This window comes from Calliphora vicina, chromosome 5 (genome assembly GCF_958450345.1).
Source record: "Calliphora vicina chromosome 5, idCalVici1.1, whole genome shotgun sequence".
NCBI lineage: Eukaryota > Metazoa > Arthropoda > Insecta > Diptera > Calliphoridae > Calliphora > Calliphora vicina.
This window is the reverse complement of record NC_088784.1, coordinates 108060043-108080823: the sequence shown is the minus strand read 5'-3', so window position 1 is coordinate 108080823 and position 20781 is coordinate 108060043. Positions and strand designations below refer to the sequence as shown.

The window sequence follows — 20781 nt, the reverse complement described above, 5'->3', positions numbered from 1 at the left end:
TGTGTACAAAAGAGTTTAGATGGCTATTTCTTCAAGCTTTCGAAAAAATAAATAAAAAAATTTTGACATTTTTTTTTCCGAAATCAAAAACTTGTTTTTCAAAATGGGTTTTTTTTCTCAAAAGAAAGCTTTGATGTTTTCCTTCAATACCTTTTTTGGTCACTTAGTGGAATGCGAGTTAAATATCTATCAAAATAAATTTCATTCCGATCGGAAGACTTCGATTTCAAAAGTTGGTTCACTTGACATGAAATCCCCCATATATTTATTAAAATACATCGCCCATTTAATTGTTACCGGTGCGTAAAATGTTCAGTTGCATTTTATACAATTGATACAATTGAGGCCTGCTTACTAACTTTTGCCTCAATTGGAATTCATTAATATTGCAGACAAGTGGTTTTAGCGGGATGGTGCCACATGTGAATAATTTCAAGAAATGAATCCAGCCATCTCGTCCATATGATTTGACGCCATTTGAATATTTTCTCTGGGTTTGGTATTTAGAGGTAACAGTATTTTCGATTATTTAGGTAACAGTATTTTAACGTTAAACGTAGTCGAGGTGAAAGGATATTTTAGGGTTAACGGTAGCCGACCATGGAAAGAAACTTCAAAGAGGATACGACATGGGTTAACGATATCTAAACATCTTGGGTTTTTTGCAAAAAGTGTATATATAAAAGAAATATATTAATAAGAATTTTAATAAAAAAACTAATTTTAGATTAACTCAATAACAATGGTAATAAATTAATAAAAATAAATATTCAAAAGAACATATAATTGATCAAATTCAAAAGTGTACAAAAATAGTGTTCAAATAACAAAATTTAATTAAAGATATGAAATTGTGAAAACAAAATCTCAAGTATTTACACAACAAGGGAAATCACAAAATATGTATAAAAAAACTCTATCATTTATGTTGGCTTAAAGAAAAGCTAAAAAAAGGAAAACTAAGCTCAAGATTTTCTTTTCTACAAGTGTTTTGAAATTTCAGAAAAAAAATAACAAAAATGAATTGTGGGAAAAAATAACAAAATAAATAAAAGAGCTCTAGAAACTCCCCACATTTGTGATTGTGATACATTTTTTTTTTACATTAGTGTAAATGTTTGTAAGTGCAGCAAGTGTTTACTAGTGTGTGTGTGTATCTGTGTCTGTGGAAAACACTTGTTGGGTTTTAGTTGTTGGAAGGGAAATCTAACGGAAAAAATGCAACATTGAACAAAATGCTTTTGGCCCTAATACTCCTACCACAACAACTACAAATACAAAAACAACTACTATTATTACCAACATCACTACAACTACCACCAACACCATCATCATCATCGTCATCACAATTATCAACTTCTTTAACTATTGCAACAACAATAACAACAACAACAATATCATTATTATATTTACAACCACCTTATAAACAACAGCAACAACTACAACATCGAATCAAAGAAAACAAACTAAAATATCAAGAAGAAGAGGGTTACAAAGACTCTAAAGAAGAAAATTGTTATTTTAAACAAAGTTTTCAACCTTTTTTTTGGTCCGTCTTAAAGTTTTCATTATTTTTATTAACGCTGCTATTGCTGTCACCACCACTACCCCCATCACCAACCGTATCACCAGTGACAGTCAGGCAGTCATTCAGTCAGTCACTACTACATATACCGTTGCAAAGTCAACGTTAATAACGACGACGTAAAATGGAACCCTCATATGATCACGAACATCCACATCATCATCAGCAGCAGCAACAACAACAACAGCAGCAACAACAACATCTACTAACAAATTACAAGTAATACAATATTTACATTTTTCCCATGATAGTGTATTTTTTATTTATTTATATTTTTTTCTTCTTAATTTAATTTTATTATTACTTATGTATAGTCAAACATTTATACATTCAGCCAAATTTAATTAAACGCAACAAACTTTATGTTTTTGGTTAAAACGTTTGTGGTTAACTTTGTCATAGTAGACGGTTCTAAAAAGTTGACCACTTTGGGAATATTTTAACACGACTTTTTTATCGTTCCCTTTTTTAATAGACTTAGAAATGTGATGACACTGTAGCTCAAGGTTACCTAAATTAACTCGCTGTCCGATTTTGGCGAAATTTCATACAAACAGTATTAAAGGTATTTACTAGGTTGTGTCAATAAGTCCGATCCTTTTTGAATTTCCCTGCTCTTAGCTGAATGGGAAACACTGCTCCTGTCAACAGGCATCTGTCCTGTTAAAATTTGAACGTCATATAGTTTGTGTTTGACAGTCATTGATAGCAAACTACCTCCCTACTTGAGGAGAAAAAATATAGTTGGGCTGGTTACTGTAACCATTTCAATATTGTTACAAGTTTTTTAACTATATTATCGTCACAGTAACCATTTACATGATTGTGGTAACCATAATATGGTTAATTTACGATTCACATGATTGTATCAACCATATATATGGTTACAGTAAACAAATATATGTTTGAGACAACCATTCATATGATGAAGGACTTATCATATTATGTTGCTCTCGGCTTAAGGCTTATCATAATCTGAGAACAACATATTATCATAAAATTATTCATCATAAATATGGTTGCCACAAACATATATTTGTTTACTGTAACCATATAAATGGTTGATACAATCATGTGCATCATAAATTAACCATATTATGGTTACCACAATCATGTAAATAGTTACTGTGACTATAATATAATATATACCATGCCCAATTATATTTTTTCTCTGCGTGTACTTGAGGAGAAATTGGAGAAAAGTGAATTTCGTCTGCTCATTAAGCTATATTTTTTGCGAAAAAAAACTCAAATAAGCCTGATAAATACCACGAAAACTTTGCACTATCAATTTCAGTGGTAAAAAAGCTTGAAAACTGCCGAACTTTCTGGACGCCCAGTAGGATCACGATATGGTGTTGGCCGTTCGGAGATTGAAAGTGTGAGCGATTGTGGGAGCCATTGGCATTTCACATGGCTCAGTGGTTTAAATTTTAAATTATCACTTGGGTATGAGAAAGCTTTCCGCGAGAAGGCTGCCGCGCCCGGCCGCGTTTGCTTACAATCGAATGCACAAAAGGGTACACACATGTGAAGTTTCCATGGTTAAAATCCATGAATTAGGCTACGAGATGCTTCCCTCTTCCGCCCTATGCTGCGGATTTAGCCCCGAGTGACTATTTCTTGTTTCCAAACCTGAAGAAATGTCGCGGCGGAAAGACATTTGACTCCAACGATAAAATCTTATTTTTTGGAAGGGATACAAAAATTGAATAAACGTTGGACAAAGTGCATAGAGCTCAAAGAAAACTAGGTTTTTATTTAAAATTCTGTGTTTCATTGAAAAAGGCATGGACTTTTTGACACACTCTCGTATATTGATATGAATATTTTATTTATATCTGATACACCTTTTCTACCCACTTCGTCGTTAATGGATTCTAAATTACATACATATGTATTTCTTTTTTAACATAACAACCTGAAAATTAGAAATAAACGAACAGGATTATAAACTAGTTTAAGGCATGTTTCACAAAATGCGAACGAACATTTCCTTTCTTATTTTATATTGAAAACAATATAAAAAATTAAGAAAGAAAATGTTCGTTCGCATTTACTAAAACAGGCCCTTAAACTAGTTTATAATCCTATTCATACCAAAGAGTCTCTAAACTAGTTCATCGAAATAAAAAGGACTTAGTCCATTAGTATCTGAAGTGAAATTGATATTGTAGTATGCAAAATTAAAATTTCCAAAGACATTGGAAAGTATAAAAAACTCTGGAAATAAGCAAATATATATAAAAATACTTACAGTTGAATTTTCATGTGAATGTTGTTCAAGCAAGGGTAAAAATTCCTCAAAATCATTGCCCTAGATTATCAATTATCTGCTACGTACACCTCAATAAATATGAAATAAAATTCATATTCATATATTTAGAACTCGTTAATGTCGAAGTGTGTATTTCATACCCACTAGAAATCATACCTGTAAGTGGACCTACCCAGAGGAGTATAATTTCTTAAAATAGAGGAGATACCAAGCTATACCAAGGGGATTTTCTGGATTTATGTTCAGATTTTTTGAATTTGTAAAATTGACGACTTTTGACCAGCTGATTCACCACCAACACAACCAATTTTTCCTTAAGCAATCATATTCTCCTCTGATCTGGCCCTATTTAGAATTTTTCTATAACAGCTCTATTTTTGGGTATTTTTCTATTCATCCGGCGTTAATGGTTTAATTAAATGTCCTTTTTTATATAGGTATGAACAAAATGGACAAAAATATCCTTATGATTTTGAAAAATTAACAAATAATTTTGTGTCAATGACGTTACTAGCAAGAAAATTGCAAAATTCCAGAATCAAAGGTCTGTAATAGAGTATTAAAAAACGAAACAGAAAACCAGTCAATCGGTCTTTTCATTGCAGCAAACTCGACCGCTTTCGGCTTTCTTTAACTTCTTGGATTTTTAACGGAATATATTTTCAAAAGCTTATTTGAACATATTTTTGATAAACTTTGATAACATTTTTTTAAAATATTGACTAATTTCATAGAAAATTGTAGCATATGACAATATTTCGTAAAAGATATAAAATAATTGCTAAAGTTAGACTCCTTAATTATTAAAAAATTTCAAATTTGCGAGGATTTAATGTACAATTCTTAACATACTATGTATATTATAGTAGCGTCCACAAAATTGAGATAGAATGGCAAAACAATAAGGATTAAATTTCATTATTTATTTAAAGTGTTAACGTAAACAGATTTTCTAAATTAGAAACCAGATTAATGGTTTTTATGATAGGAAAGAAATTGCAAATGGAATTTAAGTCAAACAGTTTATTTAACGCTATTATTTATTTCATTATTCTGAAAAAATAATAAAAAAGTTAAAATTGTATAATTTTTCTCATCAGATATGGACGACCAATACTGCCCAGTAGTCATCCAGTAAAAAGTTATGAGGTGCTAAATTTTGAAGATCACATTTTGGTGATTTAATTTTTTTTAGTTTTTTAAACAGTCCTTTATAAATAAAATTAGACCCAAAACCAACTGTTAACAACTGAAATAATTATGCTTCGTTTAATACATATGCAACTGATGAAAACTGCAACAGCTTTGAAAACTGAAAAAATTAGAATGAATTAAAAAAAATCAGTTTTTCAAATAATACTATATGCAATAGACATGAATTTAATTGAGTTTTTTGTCTATAAAATAAGTTTTAAAATTTTTTAAGGACCACTTGAAAATTTCACAAAATTTTTTCACAAATTTTTTTTTAAGAAAGCATGGGCCATATAATACCCTACACTGAGTAAATGATCAAAAACTTTTTTTTTTAATTTCAATAATTTATTTTCGTGAATGATTTTCGGAACTATGACCAATCATGGATCGATCAAAATGAAATTAGGTCATGTGATTTATGTCTATATGAAATTTATTAATGTTGAAATATGTTTGGATTCCAACATTTTTAAGAGATTTATGCTCGTTAAAGTGCTTTTCGGAATAATTTCCCATACATCTTTTTAAACTTTTAAAGCTTTTAACTTTAGTTTTTTTATATTTTGCCCAAAAGTACATTTTTTTATAAATTATGTCCATTAAACAATTTTATTTTGGAATGATCGTCATAAAATATAAAACTTTTTGGACATTTAGCTAAGTTCTTTGAAAATTAAAGTTTTCAAAACTGAATGCAATAGTAAGTTTTTAGCAAACTTTATCCTAATATTTTATTTGACAAAAATTAAAATCATTGTAAAACAGCATCTCGGTGTAATATAATTTAAAACTTAAATCATTTAGTGAACCAATACATTTTAGCTTAACCGTTCATCTTGATTTTAATTCATAAAACTAATGCAGAGGGCAATTCTTTATAGTAGCAGAGTTGTAATTAATCACTTAAATTATCCTAAAATATTAACTTTTGGGCACCCTCGCCAACGTAATTCACACCAACTGATTTTACACGCAGAAGTACTACTTCTTGTTCATACAAAGCTAAGATGTGCTTAGAAATAAAAAATCAAGAGAAATATTTAATCATTTCAAAGTATTATGAAGAATTTTAGGGGATATTTTTATTTTCGTTTTAAATTATACGAATCAGAACATTCTGGCACTATATATGTATAAAACTATAGTTCTGAAAATGTTAGATTTTATGAAACTCTGTGACACAAGTGTTAATTACCTGAATTTTTGCTAGAAATAGCCAAACTTTAAAAGTCCATAAGAATTAAATTCTATTTTAACAACTTTGCAAAAATCATTAAAGATTTGGGTTGTCAGCTGATTAGCTTTAGACAAATGCTAGTTTTTTACTTTACTTATTGACAATAAAAAATACGACTGCTTGTAATTAAATTAACACGAGTGTATTTGGCATATTTTTGAATCTATCGTACTGTGCCGTTTTTGTTTTGTTTTACCTTAAAGTGCGGCTTGTTGTTTTATTTATATTATTTTTGTATTTTTATTTTTTAAGTGAAGTTTTTATAGCCATAATGTAGTTGTTGTTGTTGTTTTTGTACCTTTTTTAATTATATCCAAGTAAAGCGTAGATACATATCTTTAAGATAATAAACATAATAAATAGATATTGTAGTATTAATGTACATATGTATGTATGTGTGTTTACATTTTATATAACAACATAAATATTCTACAATTCTAAAATATGTTTATATGCATAAAAGTATCTCTATGCAATTACAGGTTTATTTAGAATGGATTTAATACATTTTTACACACATTTAGAATGCAGAATAGATAATTTTGAATTTTCTTAGGCAATCAATATTAGTATGTGTATTTTTTAATAGGAATATTAATAGATGTTAATATCATTATTTAGAAATAAAATTTTATCACTGCTTTGAATTTAACATTTTGAAACATATTTGGAATTGGATTACATTTTAACAACATATAAATTACTACATATATGTACGTATAAGAAAAAGGGTGGGTTTCTCTCCTTTCTAAAAATATTTCTAAGAATGTAAGTATATATAGACCAGGGATGTTAAATGAAGTTTTCAATTTTGTACCACCCTCCAAAAAAAATTGTACTTTTTGGACCTTCGCGGTACCATTTTTTTAGTTTATTAAAAAGTATCTACATAAAAATTCAATTGTACACAAAAAACTAAACTTAACATTAACATAGATTAAATTAGCTACTACCGACCAAAAACTACAAATGCTTTAATTTTTTACTGACTTCAGCTGAAGCTCTAAATTGATTACACAAGGCAACAAAATCGGAAAAAAATTTAGAGGATTTTTAAACCACTACAAAATTTTGATGTATTGTGGTCCAGTACTACAAATATGGTCCAAATTGTAAATTCTATGTAGAGGATTTTTTAAAAAAAATGTTTAAGTAAAATTGTGCTTTTTTATAAGTTTCTCCACATAAGTAATGATAACTCAAAAACGGTTACTCCGATATTATTAAAATAAACTTAAAAAAATTTAAATATACATAACCTATATTCCGTTTAATCGGCTCAGTAGTTTCGGATTTATAATAACAAATTAGGAAAAATATATTTTTTACGTGAAAATAGCTAATAGTTTTGTATTCAAAAACTCATGAAAAATCGAAACGGCAGAAATTGTTCAGGTTTAATGCTTTATCACAAAGCCACGTATAATAGAAACAACATGAGAAATATATCATAAAAACCATTATTTTCGAATTTATACACAATTAAGTGAATTCGCCCATATTCGCAAAATTTTAGTTTTTTGTTTGATATACATAAAATTGAGCAGTTAATGTTCTTCATTCGATTGATTGAATTTTGAAATAATTTTCCCCATGCTATGTACAAATTTTAACATACATATCGTCACCTAAAATGCAAAATGACGTAACATCACTTTTCATAAGTTTATAGGAGAAGCAAAAAACGATATAATATGAAAACTACTTGAGATATTGAAACAAAATTTTCAAATTTGAATTACATTACTCTAGAAATATATTTTATGAAAAAAAAATAATTTTTTCAAAGCACACTTTAAGATACGTGGCTTACGTTTTTTTGAATTGTTATTTTCTGAAACAAAAAAACGTATCATCAATATAAATTTTTATGAAAAAATAAAAACTTAAATAAAAATATATTTTTTTTATTTTAAATAAAAGCAGTATATACATTTTTAATTTTATTATGTTTATTTTATTTTAATTACTAACAACTACTTTTTTAAACTAAAAAAGGTTCTTCATGAAATTTTCATTAAGACTGCAAAAAATATTCAATTGCAACAAATTTATTAAAAACAAATTAGGATACTACCTAAAATAAGGTAAAAACGATTTATTAATTAATTACTCAAAGCGTATACGTTATTTTGTTTAAGAAAATCATATATGTATTTGATGATACTTTAGTTTCAATTTTGGTTATAACTTGGTTATTTTTGATAGTAAAAGTTTAAAATTTTGTACACATGTATGTAATATGATGTAGTGAATCGTAATCAATAATAAAATCAATTTCGAATTTTTTGATGATACGTTGTTTTGCATATTAGGTGACGATATATATTGCGTTTCAATCGGCTCAGTACTTTCGGAGTTATAATACCAAATTCAAACAAAAATATTGTTACGTTTTAACCTTTTCAAAACGTTTGGTTTATTTTCTTTAAATAAACCGGATACTTTTGATTGCAAATAAAAGCCGTTTAGTAGTTTGAAAATTGTAACAACTCTTTATTTATTTAAAATGTACAACAACAGAATTAAATAGTCACTCAGTGTTTTTTTATACACGTTTATAAATTCGCAGAAATAAAGACACACTTTATAATGTACACGAATTCAATTTAAAAACACAACACACTTTAAGGCACTCAGTTGATGTTTATTCGAAAAGCGTCTCTGATAAACTCACTCACGACTGCAACCTCTGCCACTATTTATAACACTGCCATCTGCACTCTAGATTGTTCTTTAACGGTCAAAATTCGAATATTCTAGATCTTACTAATACATACGCCATCTGTGGTTTACTTTCTACAATGTTCTTTAACTGAATATTCGAATTCGAATACAGCGTTACCAACTTACGATCAAATCAACTGAAAGCTTTTATCTAATAATGCCCACAGATATGTTACAGTTTGCTACTACAGCACTGTTATTTGAAAGCATTATGCTACTTTTAAATCAGCCCTTAAAATCGTTATATTTGAATTCAAGTACAATTTCGTAACAATATATTTATTACGTGAAAATAATAAAACAAATGTAAAATTTCCACTCAAAGTTTCGATTTTTCATGAGTTTTTTAAAACAAAAAAATTTGCTATTTTCACGTAAAAATATATTTTTTGCTTCAATTTGTCATTATAACTCCGTTATAAAATCTCAAATTTTCTAATTTATTTTAATAAAATCGGACTAACCGTTTTTGAGTTGTCATTAATTATGTGAGGAAACGTCTAACAAAATTTTGTAATTTTACTTAAAAATTTAAAAAAAAAAAGACTCCATAGAATTGAAAAATTTTACCATTTTTGTACTTAAGCTTAGTACTCTGTTCATATTTGCGAAAAACTATGGTTTTTCATGCGAACAATTTTACATGCTGTTTGACAGCTAGCTGTTCGTGCGAAAGAAGTGCTGCGTATGTTATTTCGTGTGGAACAATAAGGTTGCCAGATGTATTTCACGTGTTTTCCACAATAAAAACAGAGTACTGCTTTTGCGAAATTATTTCGCATATATTTCATTCCAAATATTTTATATGTAGTTTGACAGCATTTCGCACGAAATTTTGAACAGAGTACCTAGCTTTAGGTAGCAATGGTGCATCAAATCTATATAGTGGTTATTCACGCCTTTTTTGCTGTTTACCTGTGTTATTGATTGAATCAAAATTTGCAATTCCCATTCGGGAACATTTTTACTAGTAGACGTACAATACTACTTGAAATAACATTTCCAGGAGTAAATTTATGGAACCAATTGCACTTCGTTATTAAGGTTGACTTTAATAATCTTTAATTTCTAACAATTTAATTAATTTTCTTTAATATCTTTAACAATATCAATATTGATATTATGTTTACAAATTGCTTGTGGTTTTTGTAAAAGTTGTTTATATAAAATATTTTAAATTGTACCAAATGAGACGCGGTAGTACCACGGTACTTTAGAAGGTCAAAATGTACCAAAAAAAGTACAATTGTACCAACTTTAACATCCCTGATATAGACTGACTTTTAACTTTTAACCCATGTATTATTTGATTTTTTTTGATCAAGTTACCTTTGTAAAACAAGTCAGTTATTATGTTAAATGTCTATTATGTTCATTTGTTATTAAACTGATTAATATGAGTGACGAGAAAAAAGTGCGTACTAAAATTATTAAATATTTTCAACAAAACTCAATTTGGTCCTACAAAAAGTTGGCTAAACAATCAAAAGTCTGCCGTCAAACTGTTTCCAATGTTATTAAACAGCACCGAGAGAACTTGTCCGTTGATAGAAAACCTAGTTCAGGTAGAATTAATGGTCCACATGATGTTTCTAAAGCCAATAACTAGAAAGCATTTTCAAAAGAGCTCCTAACACATCCGGTAGGAAAGCAGTCCGATTAGCTCAGTACTCAGACTATTTGCCACGAAAATTTAAAGCCAATGCAGAATTAAAAACATACAGGGCTCAAAAAGTTCCTGACAGGAACGCTTCTAAAATTTAGAGGCCAAAAACAGAGCATGGAAATTAAAGTCAAGTTTTATAAAAAAAAAATATACCTGATTTTTGTGTATTGCTGATGCTCGAGGTAAATTGCTGATGTAGAAAATTTTAGGACCCAAAAGGAGAAAATTTTCCCAAAAAGTTCTTGGTATGGCAAGCAATATGCAGTTGCGACAAAAGAAGCCAAAGATTTGTTACAATGGGCACTATAAATACCGAAATTTACATCAAGGAATGTTTACAAAAAAGTATTCTTCCATTCATATTTTCTTTGATGGCTAATTTTAGATTCTGACTAGGGTTTTTAATTTCCCGACCGTTTTTGATTCCCGGGAATCGGGAAATTTTTGTTCTACATTCCCGGGTACCCGACTATTCCCGAAATATATAATAATAATTTAAATTATTAATATTATAGCCAAATTTCGTATAAAAACTTAGTGTTATAACTATTATATATCAGAGCTTCCAATTAATTAATACAATTTGAGCTTAATTCACTAAAATCTTAATCCGTAATTAGAAAAATTTCAGCCTTTCATTCCTTAAATCCATTACCAATATTTAATTTTTAGGATTAATTCAAAAGCCTTTGTTTAAACTAAATTAATTTTGTAGTTAATTAATAACAGAATTTATTCAAACTTTGAATAATATGCTGTTTTTCTATAGAGAACGAGTACTTTGAGTGGAAATTTAACATGTGTTTTGTTATTGTAACAAAAACAAAATACATATAAAACGTCCACTCAAAGCACTCGTTCGCCATAGAAAAACAGCACATAAATTTTTGTTAATTCAAATTGAGTTAACTTTTTTTTTCTTGATTCAGTGTGGTTTTTTCATTTACAAAATTAATTGAAAAAATTGTCATAAACCTTTTTGTAATAGATTTGAATTGAAGGAAAATTTAATCATTTCATACATTTTTGAAGCTATTTTGTTATGGATTTGAAGAAGAAATTTTAAGAAATTAAAATGACTCAATAAGAATTAATTCTATAAAAAATTAATTCTGTTTTTAAATTTTCATACGAAAACGCCCATATAAATAATAATAAGCGGTCTATTATTACTGACAAACATATAAGCAAAAATATGTAAAAGAAATTTCACGGTTTTTTGGTGAAAAAAATAGATTTCAAACTGGTTTTCTTTGTATTTTCGCCAGTTTTTAATTCCCGGGATTCCCGACTAAAAATCCCGGGAATCGGGTAGTTAAAAATTGGCAAAATTTCCGGGAAATTTGTACCGGGAATAAGTCAAGTAAAAATCTTCAATATGGTTTAAATTAGTTGTTAATTTTCATCAGTTTTGAATTTCAAAATTACAAGACTTGAAATTTTTTCTTTAAAAATTAGTATTTTAAAGTTGTGTTTACAACAAAAGCAGAAAGCTTTTAAATATTATTTGTATACCCTATACCAACATAATGGGGAAGTTATTATGAGTATGTACTGATGTTTGTAAAGCCCAAAAATATTGGTCTATTGGCACATAGAAATTGGTTGAAATCGGACCTATGGGCTCTAGGTCCGAAAATGTTTTCCCGAAACTTTTTTGTCATAAAAATCTGATTTATATAGGCATTCCCACATATTTCTTTCACAAATTAGATTTATAGGGGGATGTGCGATTAATCTAACATCTTGATTAATAAAATTTTTAATTAATCAATTATTTGATTAATCAAACATTTTTCAGTGTAGGGTATTATATGATCGGACTTAACCGGCAATACTTTCATACTTGTTAATTTTCCTTTTCTTTTAAGGGCACTTTAGCTTAATATGCTATTTTTTTTCTGGTGAAAGTATTAAAACTTATATTTACTAGATATTTACAACCACAAACAAATTAGTATGATTTATATATTTACGTGTTTAGTTGAACCTCTGGCATCTATCATTCTTCATTCGTACTCTTCGGATACTTCTTACATATTTGGACCATCATGACTTTTATTTGTATTAGTTAGTGGGTGATAAAGCCAAACATAGTTGTTGCCTCAATGCTTTAATATTGTGTGAGTTTAGATACACTGAAACAAAATTTATAAAATCGCAAAATTTTTTTGCAATTCTAATTCATTGAAAACTGAAAGTAATGGAAACAATTAGTATAATCCTTCCCCGAATAGTAACTTTTAACTTTTCAAACAATTTATTTAAAATTTAAAATAATAGCCGAGTTTTGTTGCAAACGTTCATAGACAATTTCGTTCATAGTCAAGTTAAATTTAACCCCTTGTGGACCAAGGCCTTAAATCGTTGAAAATTATTTTATTTATTTTTTTTATGAAATATTGAAAATAAGGACGTAAGGAAGTTATTTACAAAATTTTAATTTTGTGGAGGACCTGCAGGGTACCGAAATAGACTTGCAAGGATCCGAAAGGGACCTGGCTGACCGTTGGGTCAGCATCAGCCAAAAGATAAAAAAACTCATAGATTTGTGTTTACATTTCATTAATATATTGATTAGTTTTGTAACTTTTATAAAATTTTCTATTACAAGTATATTTTATGGTATTTTACGAAAAAGTATTTTCTGTCATTACAACATAAATAAACACCATAATGAGATCATAAAATAATTCGCCGTTATTCTGGGTAAGCGAGTTTCCAATACCCAAAAAAATATATTATTCCAAAGATAATAGTGTACTTCAAAGTACTTTTGGACAAAAAGAGTCAAAATATGTTTTGTTTTCATTTTGTAAGCTTACTATTGTTATGGTACTTATAAGTACCGTCGGTCGACAAAGGGTTAACGTCTATAAAAGTGCTCCCAATTCAAAAACAAAAAACAGTTATGAAAATTTAAAAGTCAACTAATTTAAATATTATAAAATTGAATTTCAAAACCAGGAAATTTCAAAATTTTAAAAAGTGAAAAAATTTAAACTTAATTAGGCCAAAATGAGCCTATGTATGTATAAAGTGATTTTTTTACATTATTTTTGCATATCAGTTATTGGGTGTATGACTTAAAAATGCGGGATTTACAATAGAACGAGGTTTTTGTTTTTAATAAATTATATGTCATTTTATAGGTTACATATCTGTCATTTATTCTCACTTAGTAATTGAACATTATAGTATAAACAACAAAGTGTTTTTTTGGTTCGAAAATGATGAATTTTGTGCCAATAATGCGTCATATGCGGGATGTTTTGCTTTACATCTTTAATTTAAAAAAAGTGCCGTTGAAGCACATCGATTGATCACCAAAGCTTATGGTGAATGTGTTCCATCGATTTCAACGTGCGAGAGATTGTGCGGCTCAGAAGTGGTGATTTGACATAGAAGACAAATATCGCCCAGTCCAACCAAAAAAGTTTGAAGATCAAGAATTGGAAGCATTACCCCATGAAGATTGTTGTAAAAGTCTACATGAGCTTGCTAAATCATTGGGAGCTACACAAGCAACAATCCAAAAGCAGGGAAATTGGGTAACATACGAATTGAAGCAGAGAGAACATGTGTTTGAACGCTATAAAAGAAAATCATTTTTACACCGAATCATTACTTGCAATGAAAATGGATACATTACGACAAGCCAAATCGACACCAAATCCAAACATTCATGGCGCTAATGTAATGCTCAGTATTTGATGGGAGCAAAAGGGTCCTATATATTATGAGCTGCTGAAATCTGACCATATCCAGACATAAAACTGTAACATTCCATCATGACAACGCTCGGCCACATGTTGCAATATCTGTTAAAAAGTACTTAGAATGAAGTGGTTCAAAGTTTTGCCTTACCCGCCTTATGTCCAGACCTTGCCCCGTCTGACTAATATTTTTTCGATCAATGCAGAACGTTCTCTCTGTGATACTCCTCACTTTGGAACAGATTATTCGAAATTGGTTTTATTTGTTCCTGGCCTCAAAATATAAGTTGTTCTTTTGGATCGGAATCCATATGTTGCCAGAAAGATGGGAAAAGGGCATAGCTAACAATGGCCAATACATACTTTTAATAAATTTATATTGTACAAATGATATTTCAAAACCCAAATTACGGATTTTCAAAAAATTAAAAAAAATGATTTTTAATTATAATAAATGCTAAATGCGGATTAAAAATACAAATTTGAACAGTTGTATCTATTATGGATTAGTGTGGGAACCGAAATGAAATTCGTGAATTTTGAGAAAATTTTGTTTTTGGTCACAAATTTGCTAAAATTATTTCTTAAAAATATATGTATTTCGTAGCCTATTTTCTAATGGTTAATTTTACATTATTTCTTTGGATTGCTAATTTACGGTTTTAAATTTCTAGAACATTGGTTAACCCTTTTATATCTGGGAACAAAGTAGGCTGAAATTTAGTACAAAAATAAAGAATAAAATATGTGATCGAAAAAAAAAATTGGTCATTCAAATTTCGGATTACATATACAGGGTTTGTCCAAACAATCATGGACGTTTGAAAAGTATCGAACAAATTAGGTTATTCATGTAAATGCCTGAAATTTTGTCCAAAAATGAAGAATTGCATAAGTGATTGAAGAAATGGTCGTACAAATTTCGGAATACATATACAGAGTTTGGCCAAACAATCATGGACGTTTTGAAGTTATCGGAAAAATTATGTTATTCATGTAATTGCCTGAAATTTGGTGTACATTTAAGAACAACACACTTTTTCCATCGCAAAAAATATTAGAAATTGCATACAGGGGTTGGCCAAATAAACATTGACTTTATAAAAGTATCGAAAAAAGTATGTAATTTTTGTAAATGGCCTCAATTAGGTTTATAATTAAAAATAACATAAATGATCCAATGAAAAAATTTCGACATACAAACCCATGTAGGCCAAATCAGCATAGACGTAAATAACTATCAAACTTACAATAATTTTTGAAATTGAACAAAAAAATATAAAAAAATGTGTAAAATATGAAGACACTGAAATCGTTCTGGTTATTGGAATGGCATATAATTGCAGCTGAAATTTATAGTACTTAAGCTACGTATACACGGTTGTCATATTCTTACAATATTGCCAGAAAATGTTCAATAAATGGTTAACACACATATGTTTCAACGTAAGTTTTCATAGTTGTGTTAACCATTTCCTGAGCATGTTCCTGACAATCTGACAACCGTGTGTACGTAGCTTTACCCTTGATAATTTACAGAATTAGATGTAATTTACACTTAACCTCTAATAGCCCCTTTTAATTTGTTCTGGCCTTTCAAACTTTTTTTTAATTTAGTTTCTATAGATTTTAAACTAGTTCCTAATCACTTCACTTTTATATAAAAAGAACACACAAAAACTCCGTAATAACTACGTGGAATGGTTAACAGTTAACTGTTTTATAAAAACATGCTCCAATTTGCAAAAAAACTTTAAAGAAAAAAGAACAGGCTACTTCGATTCAAAAATAAAAAAATCGCATTTTTCTACTATTAAAATGACAAGAAAAAACCTTTGATTTTTCAGCACTATAAATAACCATATAGTTACTTTATCTCCAAAATAATAAAGAAACTGTATATTCTGAAGTGTTAAGAAAAATTTACCATCAACATTTTATAAAAATTTAAAAAACAAAAAAAATTTTGGCCGGAATTTACCACCGTGCACTGGTTTAAAATGTTCTTATCAATTCAATCGAGAATTTCGAGATCTGCTTTCATGATAAAAGTTTCATTATTTTTAAAAATATCAAGTTTTTAGACAAATTATTTGTTTGAGTGTAATAGTTATACCTCTATTTAAGTATATAATACATAGTGCTCTGCGGGGTACATAAAATACACCTTCTTACATACATCCATACATATGTATGTATATAGATAGATAGATACCTTCGGATAGTTACTTAAAGATACATCTATCTACTAACTACATATATATACATACATACATATTTATAAAGCGTATGTATGTCATGGTTCGTGTAGTAAATGATAAATACATTAATTTACTATTTTTATTTCATGATCTGAACTACTACTTGCCTGTGACTGTTTCTAGCTGTTTGTTGTTGTTGTAGTCGTTGTTGGGTTGTTTTCTTGGGTACGATCTTGTCTGTTTCTTTATATTTTCATTATTATTATGTTATTTTTTGTTGTTAGTTTTATATTATTATTTACATCTTAACTAAGTATGTGGTGCTGTGAGAATTGGGTCTACTGCGTTGCCATTAGAAAAAGAAGACAAAACAAAAAAAAAAAAAATAACGAACGAAGAGAAAATTTATTCGTAACCCCAGTCAAAACAATATCGTCGTCTATGTTTTTCTTATTTTTTAAAAAAAGTACGAGTATATTTTATATACAACATTACACAGGGGAACAATGTACAAGTACGCCAAAGCTGATGTTGTTTGGGCATTTTAAAAATGTTTAGTTTTAGTTATTTATAGAAAGATTTCTTAAAGTGACACAAAGACACAAAGTTTAGTTCCAATTCTGTTGCATAAATTTTGTTTTCTTACGCAGGGTTGTAAGTTCTCACACGTACAAAAGAAAATGTTGCAGTGAACATAATTTTTGTTCAAAATTTATACAAAATGTTTGCTATATTGCAACACTCTACAATTACTTAAAGATTTTCGTACATATTAACCTTGGAAGCTTTGTAACTCCATTTTTTGAAGAAACTTGAAATAAATATTGTCAGAAATCTTAATTTTGAATCAAAAATTTAATTGCGAATTTTCAGCGTCTCCCACTGCTAGATTTTTTTTATGGACTAGAAAAATACGTTCTGAAAAATATTAGGAATATTAGTAGAAAGACGTTAACTGATGGCTCTGAAGTTTGGATATACATTTACAAGGGGAAAAAAGGCATTAAATAATTAATTTTGCCTTGTATTGTAAAATCATCAAAAATGTCAACTCAATTATCGTTCTAACGAGATATCTATCTATATACATATGTATATAAAAATTAAATGGTCCATGTATATAATGGCATCACGTGAGAACGGCTGGAGCGATTTGGCTGATTTTTTTATTCGATTCGAACTTTTCAGGAAATGGTTTGAAAAGAAAAAAAATCAATACTCGGAAAATTTGAGTCCAGTAATAAAAAAGCCCCCTAAAGTATGCAGTACAAATTTAGATATTTTATTTACAAATAAATTAGAACAGACAGGTGTATCTGGGTTGGAGAAACTTGAAGAACTAACATTAGTAAACAAATAGCTACCTGGCAAAGTCGGGGTAGTCAACTAGTAAAAAATAAAAATTGGTTAATAATGTTTAACCAAACATTTTCCGCAAATTCTAATTAATGCCTATTTATACTTTAAATATATAGAGCCCTAACAGCGAAAATATCTTTAATTTAGGATATTTTACATAATCTGTTGAAATTTCATAGATGTTCCAACTACCGTTACAACTTTGTCTACATTGAAATAAAACACGCAAAGAATCACAAAAAAAGCTTTTCCTGTAAAGTTTCTTGTTATGCACTTAAGACATTTCCACCGTTAGGGCTCGATACACCCGTATACTCGTATATTAGTTTTTGTCTTCGTAGAATAGCGTTAACCTATTCTCAGTTATGTCCAAAAAAGTTAAGTTTAAGTTTCAAAATTACAATTTAAATTTTTTCGAAAATTGTTTAAACAAATTTAACATTTTTTAGAACATCTTTTTAGGATTTATAGAGGATATCTGAGGGAATAATATTATAAACAATTGATGTCAATACATCCCATAGTTTAGCCGCAATAGTGTTTTGAATTATGGGAATTTCGGGAAAATCTCATTGTTTTTCAATATTTTGGCGAATAAGCCCAATTTCTTTACTGTTATGAATTTTAAATTAAACCTTTCAAGAATATTATGGTACAGATAATTTAAAATATATATCCCGAAAGTTTTACTAACAACAATGACAATGTTAACCCTTAAATCATGTAGGTCAAAGGTCAAGTTTAGCAATATTTGGGATTTATATATCTTAAAGTTCAACATTTAGCACAACCAAACATAACATGAATATGGAATCATATTATTTTTAGTTTGTTCACCATTAACCAAATCTGGAGATGTTCTTAAACAGTATTTTACAAACAAATTCTTTGCTGAAGATTTCTCAAGGTTACTTAAATACAGGAACGGATCCATGTCAATTTGGGGGAGGGGGTAAATAAATTTTACATTTTTCTTTTTTTTCCGATATGCCTCAGTTTCTTCTTTATAAATCCAACTTATAATCAGTTAATATTTAACTAAGTTACTGGCTTATAATTGCATAAAGTTACAAAAAAACGCTTTTTTTTATCAGTAACTCAAGATTTTTAGGGTGTTTGGCCAAATTCAATAAAAAGATTATTGTTGTACTCTATAACACCTACCAGAAAAATAATAACAATTCCCAGGTATTTTAATTGCCTCACATTTTGAAATTTATTATCATCATCTCGACTATCAAAATAGGACCTATAAGTCGGCAACGCCTTTGTTTTAAACTGTGATTATTTATCATTATAAATCATACCAAATAAGTAATAAAACTGCATTGACAGATTTCCAAAAATATTTAAAACCAAACAGCCTAACCAAATGAAATATTTTAAAAAAAGCTTCCAAAAAATTTGTTTAATAAATGAAAATAATAAAAAGAAATTTCAAAAAATTCAGAAAACGAAAAGTACATAAGCGGTATTCACAATGTAGACTACTTGGCCTATTAAAAAACCCGAAGAGCTATTTATTGACAAACATTTCTCAATTCTAATGCATTTTGTTTTTAGTTGTTTGCTTTGTGCTCTTCTATTACATTACCAGGCCAAGTACTCTACATTGTGAATACCGCTATAGAATTTCAAACAATAATCATTTTTGTAGGAATTCAAGTGTTAAGCAAATTGAAATCCAGCCAAACATTCATTCCAAAAAAGGAAAATTGAATTCAAATCAATCATTATAACGTTTTTACAGTTTACATATATGCTTTGTTTTCAAGTGTATAATTCAGGTGGGAAAGATACTTAAAATTCAAACTTTGAATTATGATGAAATTCAAGTCCAAAAAAAAAAAAATTATATTCAAGCTCTTAAAATTTATTTTTTTATAATTTTTATTTAATTAGCTTGAAAATTTTTTTTCAAAATCATATCAGATGTGGAGTGTTTCCGATTACCACATCCTTATAGCCATCAATATTCAACAAAATGGGCGAAATTTGACTATTAGAACTTTTTACAGAGGTAATCCATCAATATTAACCCCCTAACCCGCAAGAGTGCCTCAAGGCATGCACAACAAAAAAACCAATTATCTCAAAAAGTAATTTTAATTTTTGTTTTTAAATTTAACTGTGACTTTAGTTACAGATTTGTTAACATTTCCTCGAAGGTTGAAATGCATTCTAACTTTTAGTTTTTGTTCTGTCAGTTTTTTTGTTAGTGATGTCATAATGTTAGCACGTGAATTTTTGTGTAATTTTTTTTTTAATGAAAGTTTTACTAACTTTTAGTCTCCCGATCTATTCGAAATATTTTTTATTAGTTCTTTTTCATTAGTTTTTCAATAAAATCATATCATAATTATTGTTTTTACACCTAAACCGGCAACAATGTCCTGAGGCACTCTTTACCTTTTTGCACCTGGTTCCTAAACTTAATTTGCAAATAAGTTTCTGATGGCTGTTATGAGTCATAATTACCCTAAACAAAATAATCGTTTAGGGGTTTAGAGGGTTAAATAAAGATTTTGAGGAACAATCTTGTTTTTTTATTACACATTTTGTTAATGTATCCCTTACTCCATAATACATTAACTCCACAGATCCAATTTTTTCAGCCACTGAACATTTAGTATATTTCAAGGCGCTTGAGTCAATGTGATCTTTTAAAATATTTAGAAGATTATTGACTGCAGTATTGATTGGGTATATTGAAAGAAATTGCACATTTAGCTAATTTATTTTTCAGTTCCTCACATCTTTGAAAGCTTTCATTGTCAATATTTTCAGAAAAATACTTGAAAAAACAGCTGAAATT

General features: G+C 28.6%; 1 protein-coding gene across 1 annotated transcript in view; it reads left to right on the top strand.

The window, feature by feature from the left end:
- Positions 1–1709: 1709 nt before the first annotated feature.
- The window catches only part of Sox15 (Sox box protein 15), a 45523-nt gene continuing 26451 nt past the window's right edge, over positions 1710–20781 (top strand). The window contains exon 1 of the mRNA XM_065513027.1: positions 1710–1804. Coding sequence (XP_065369099.1) covers positions 1710–1804 — 95 coding nt within the window. The remainder of the gene's footprint in view (positions 1805–20781) is intronic.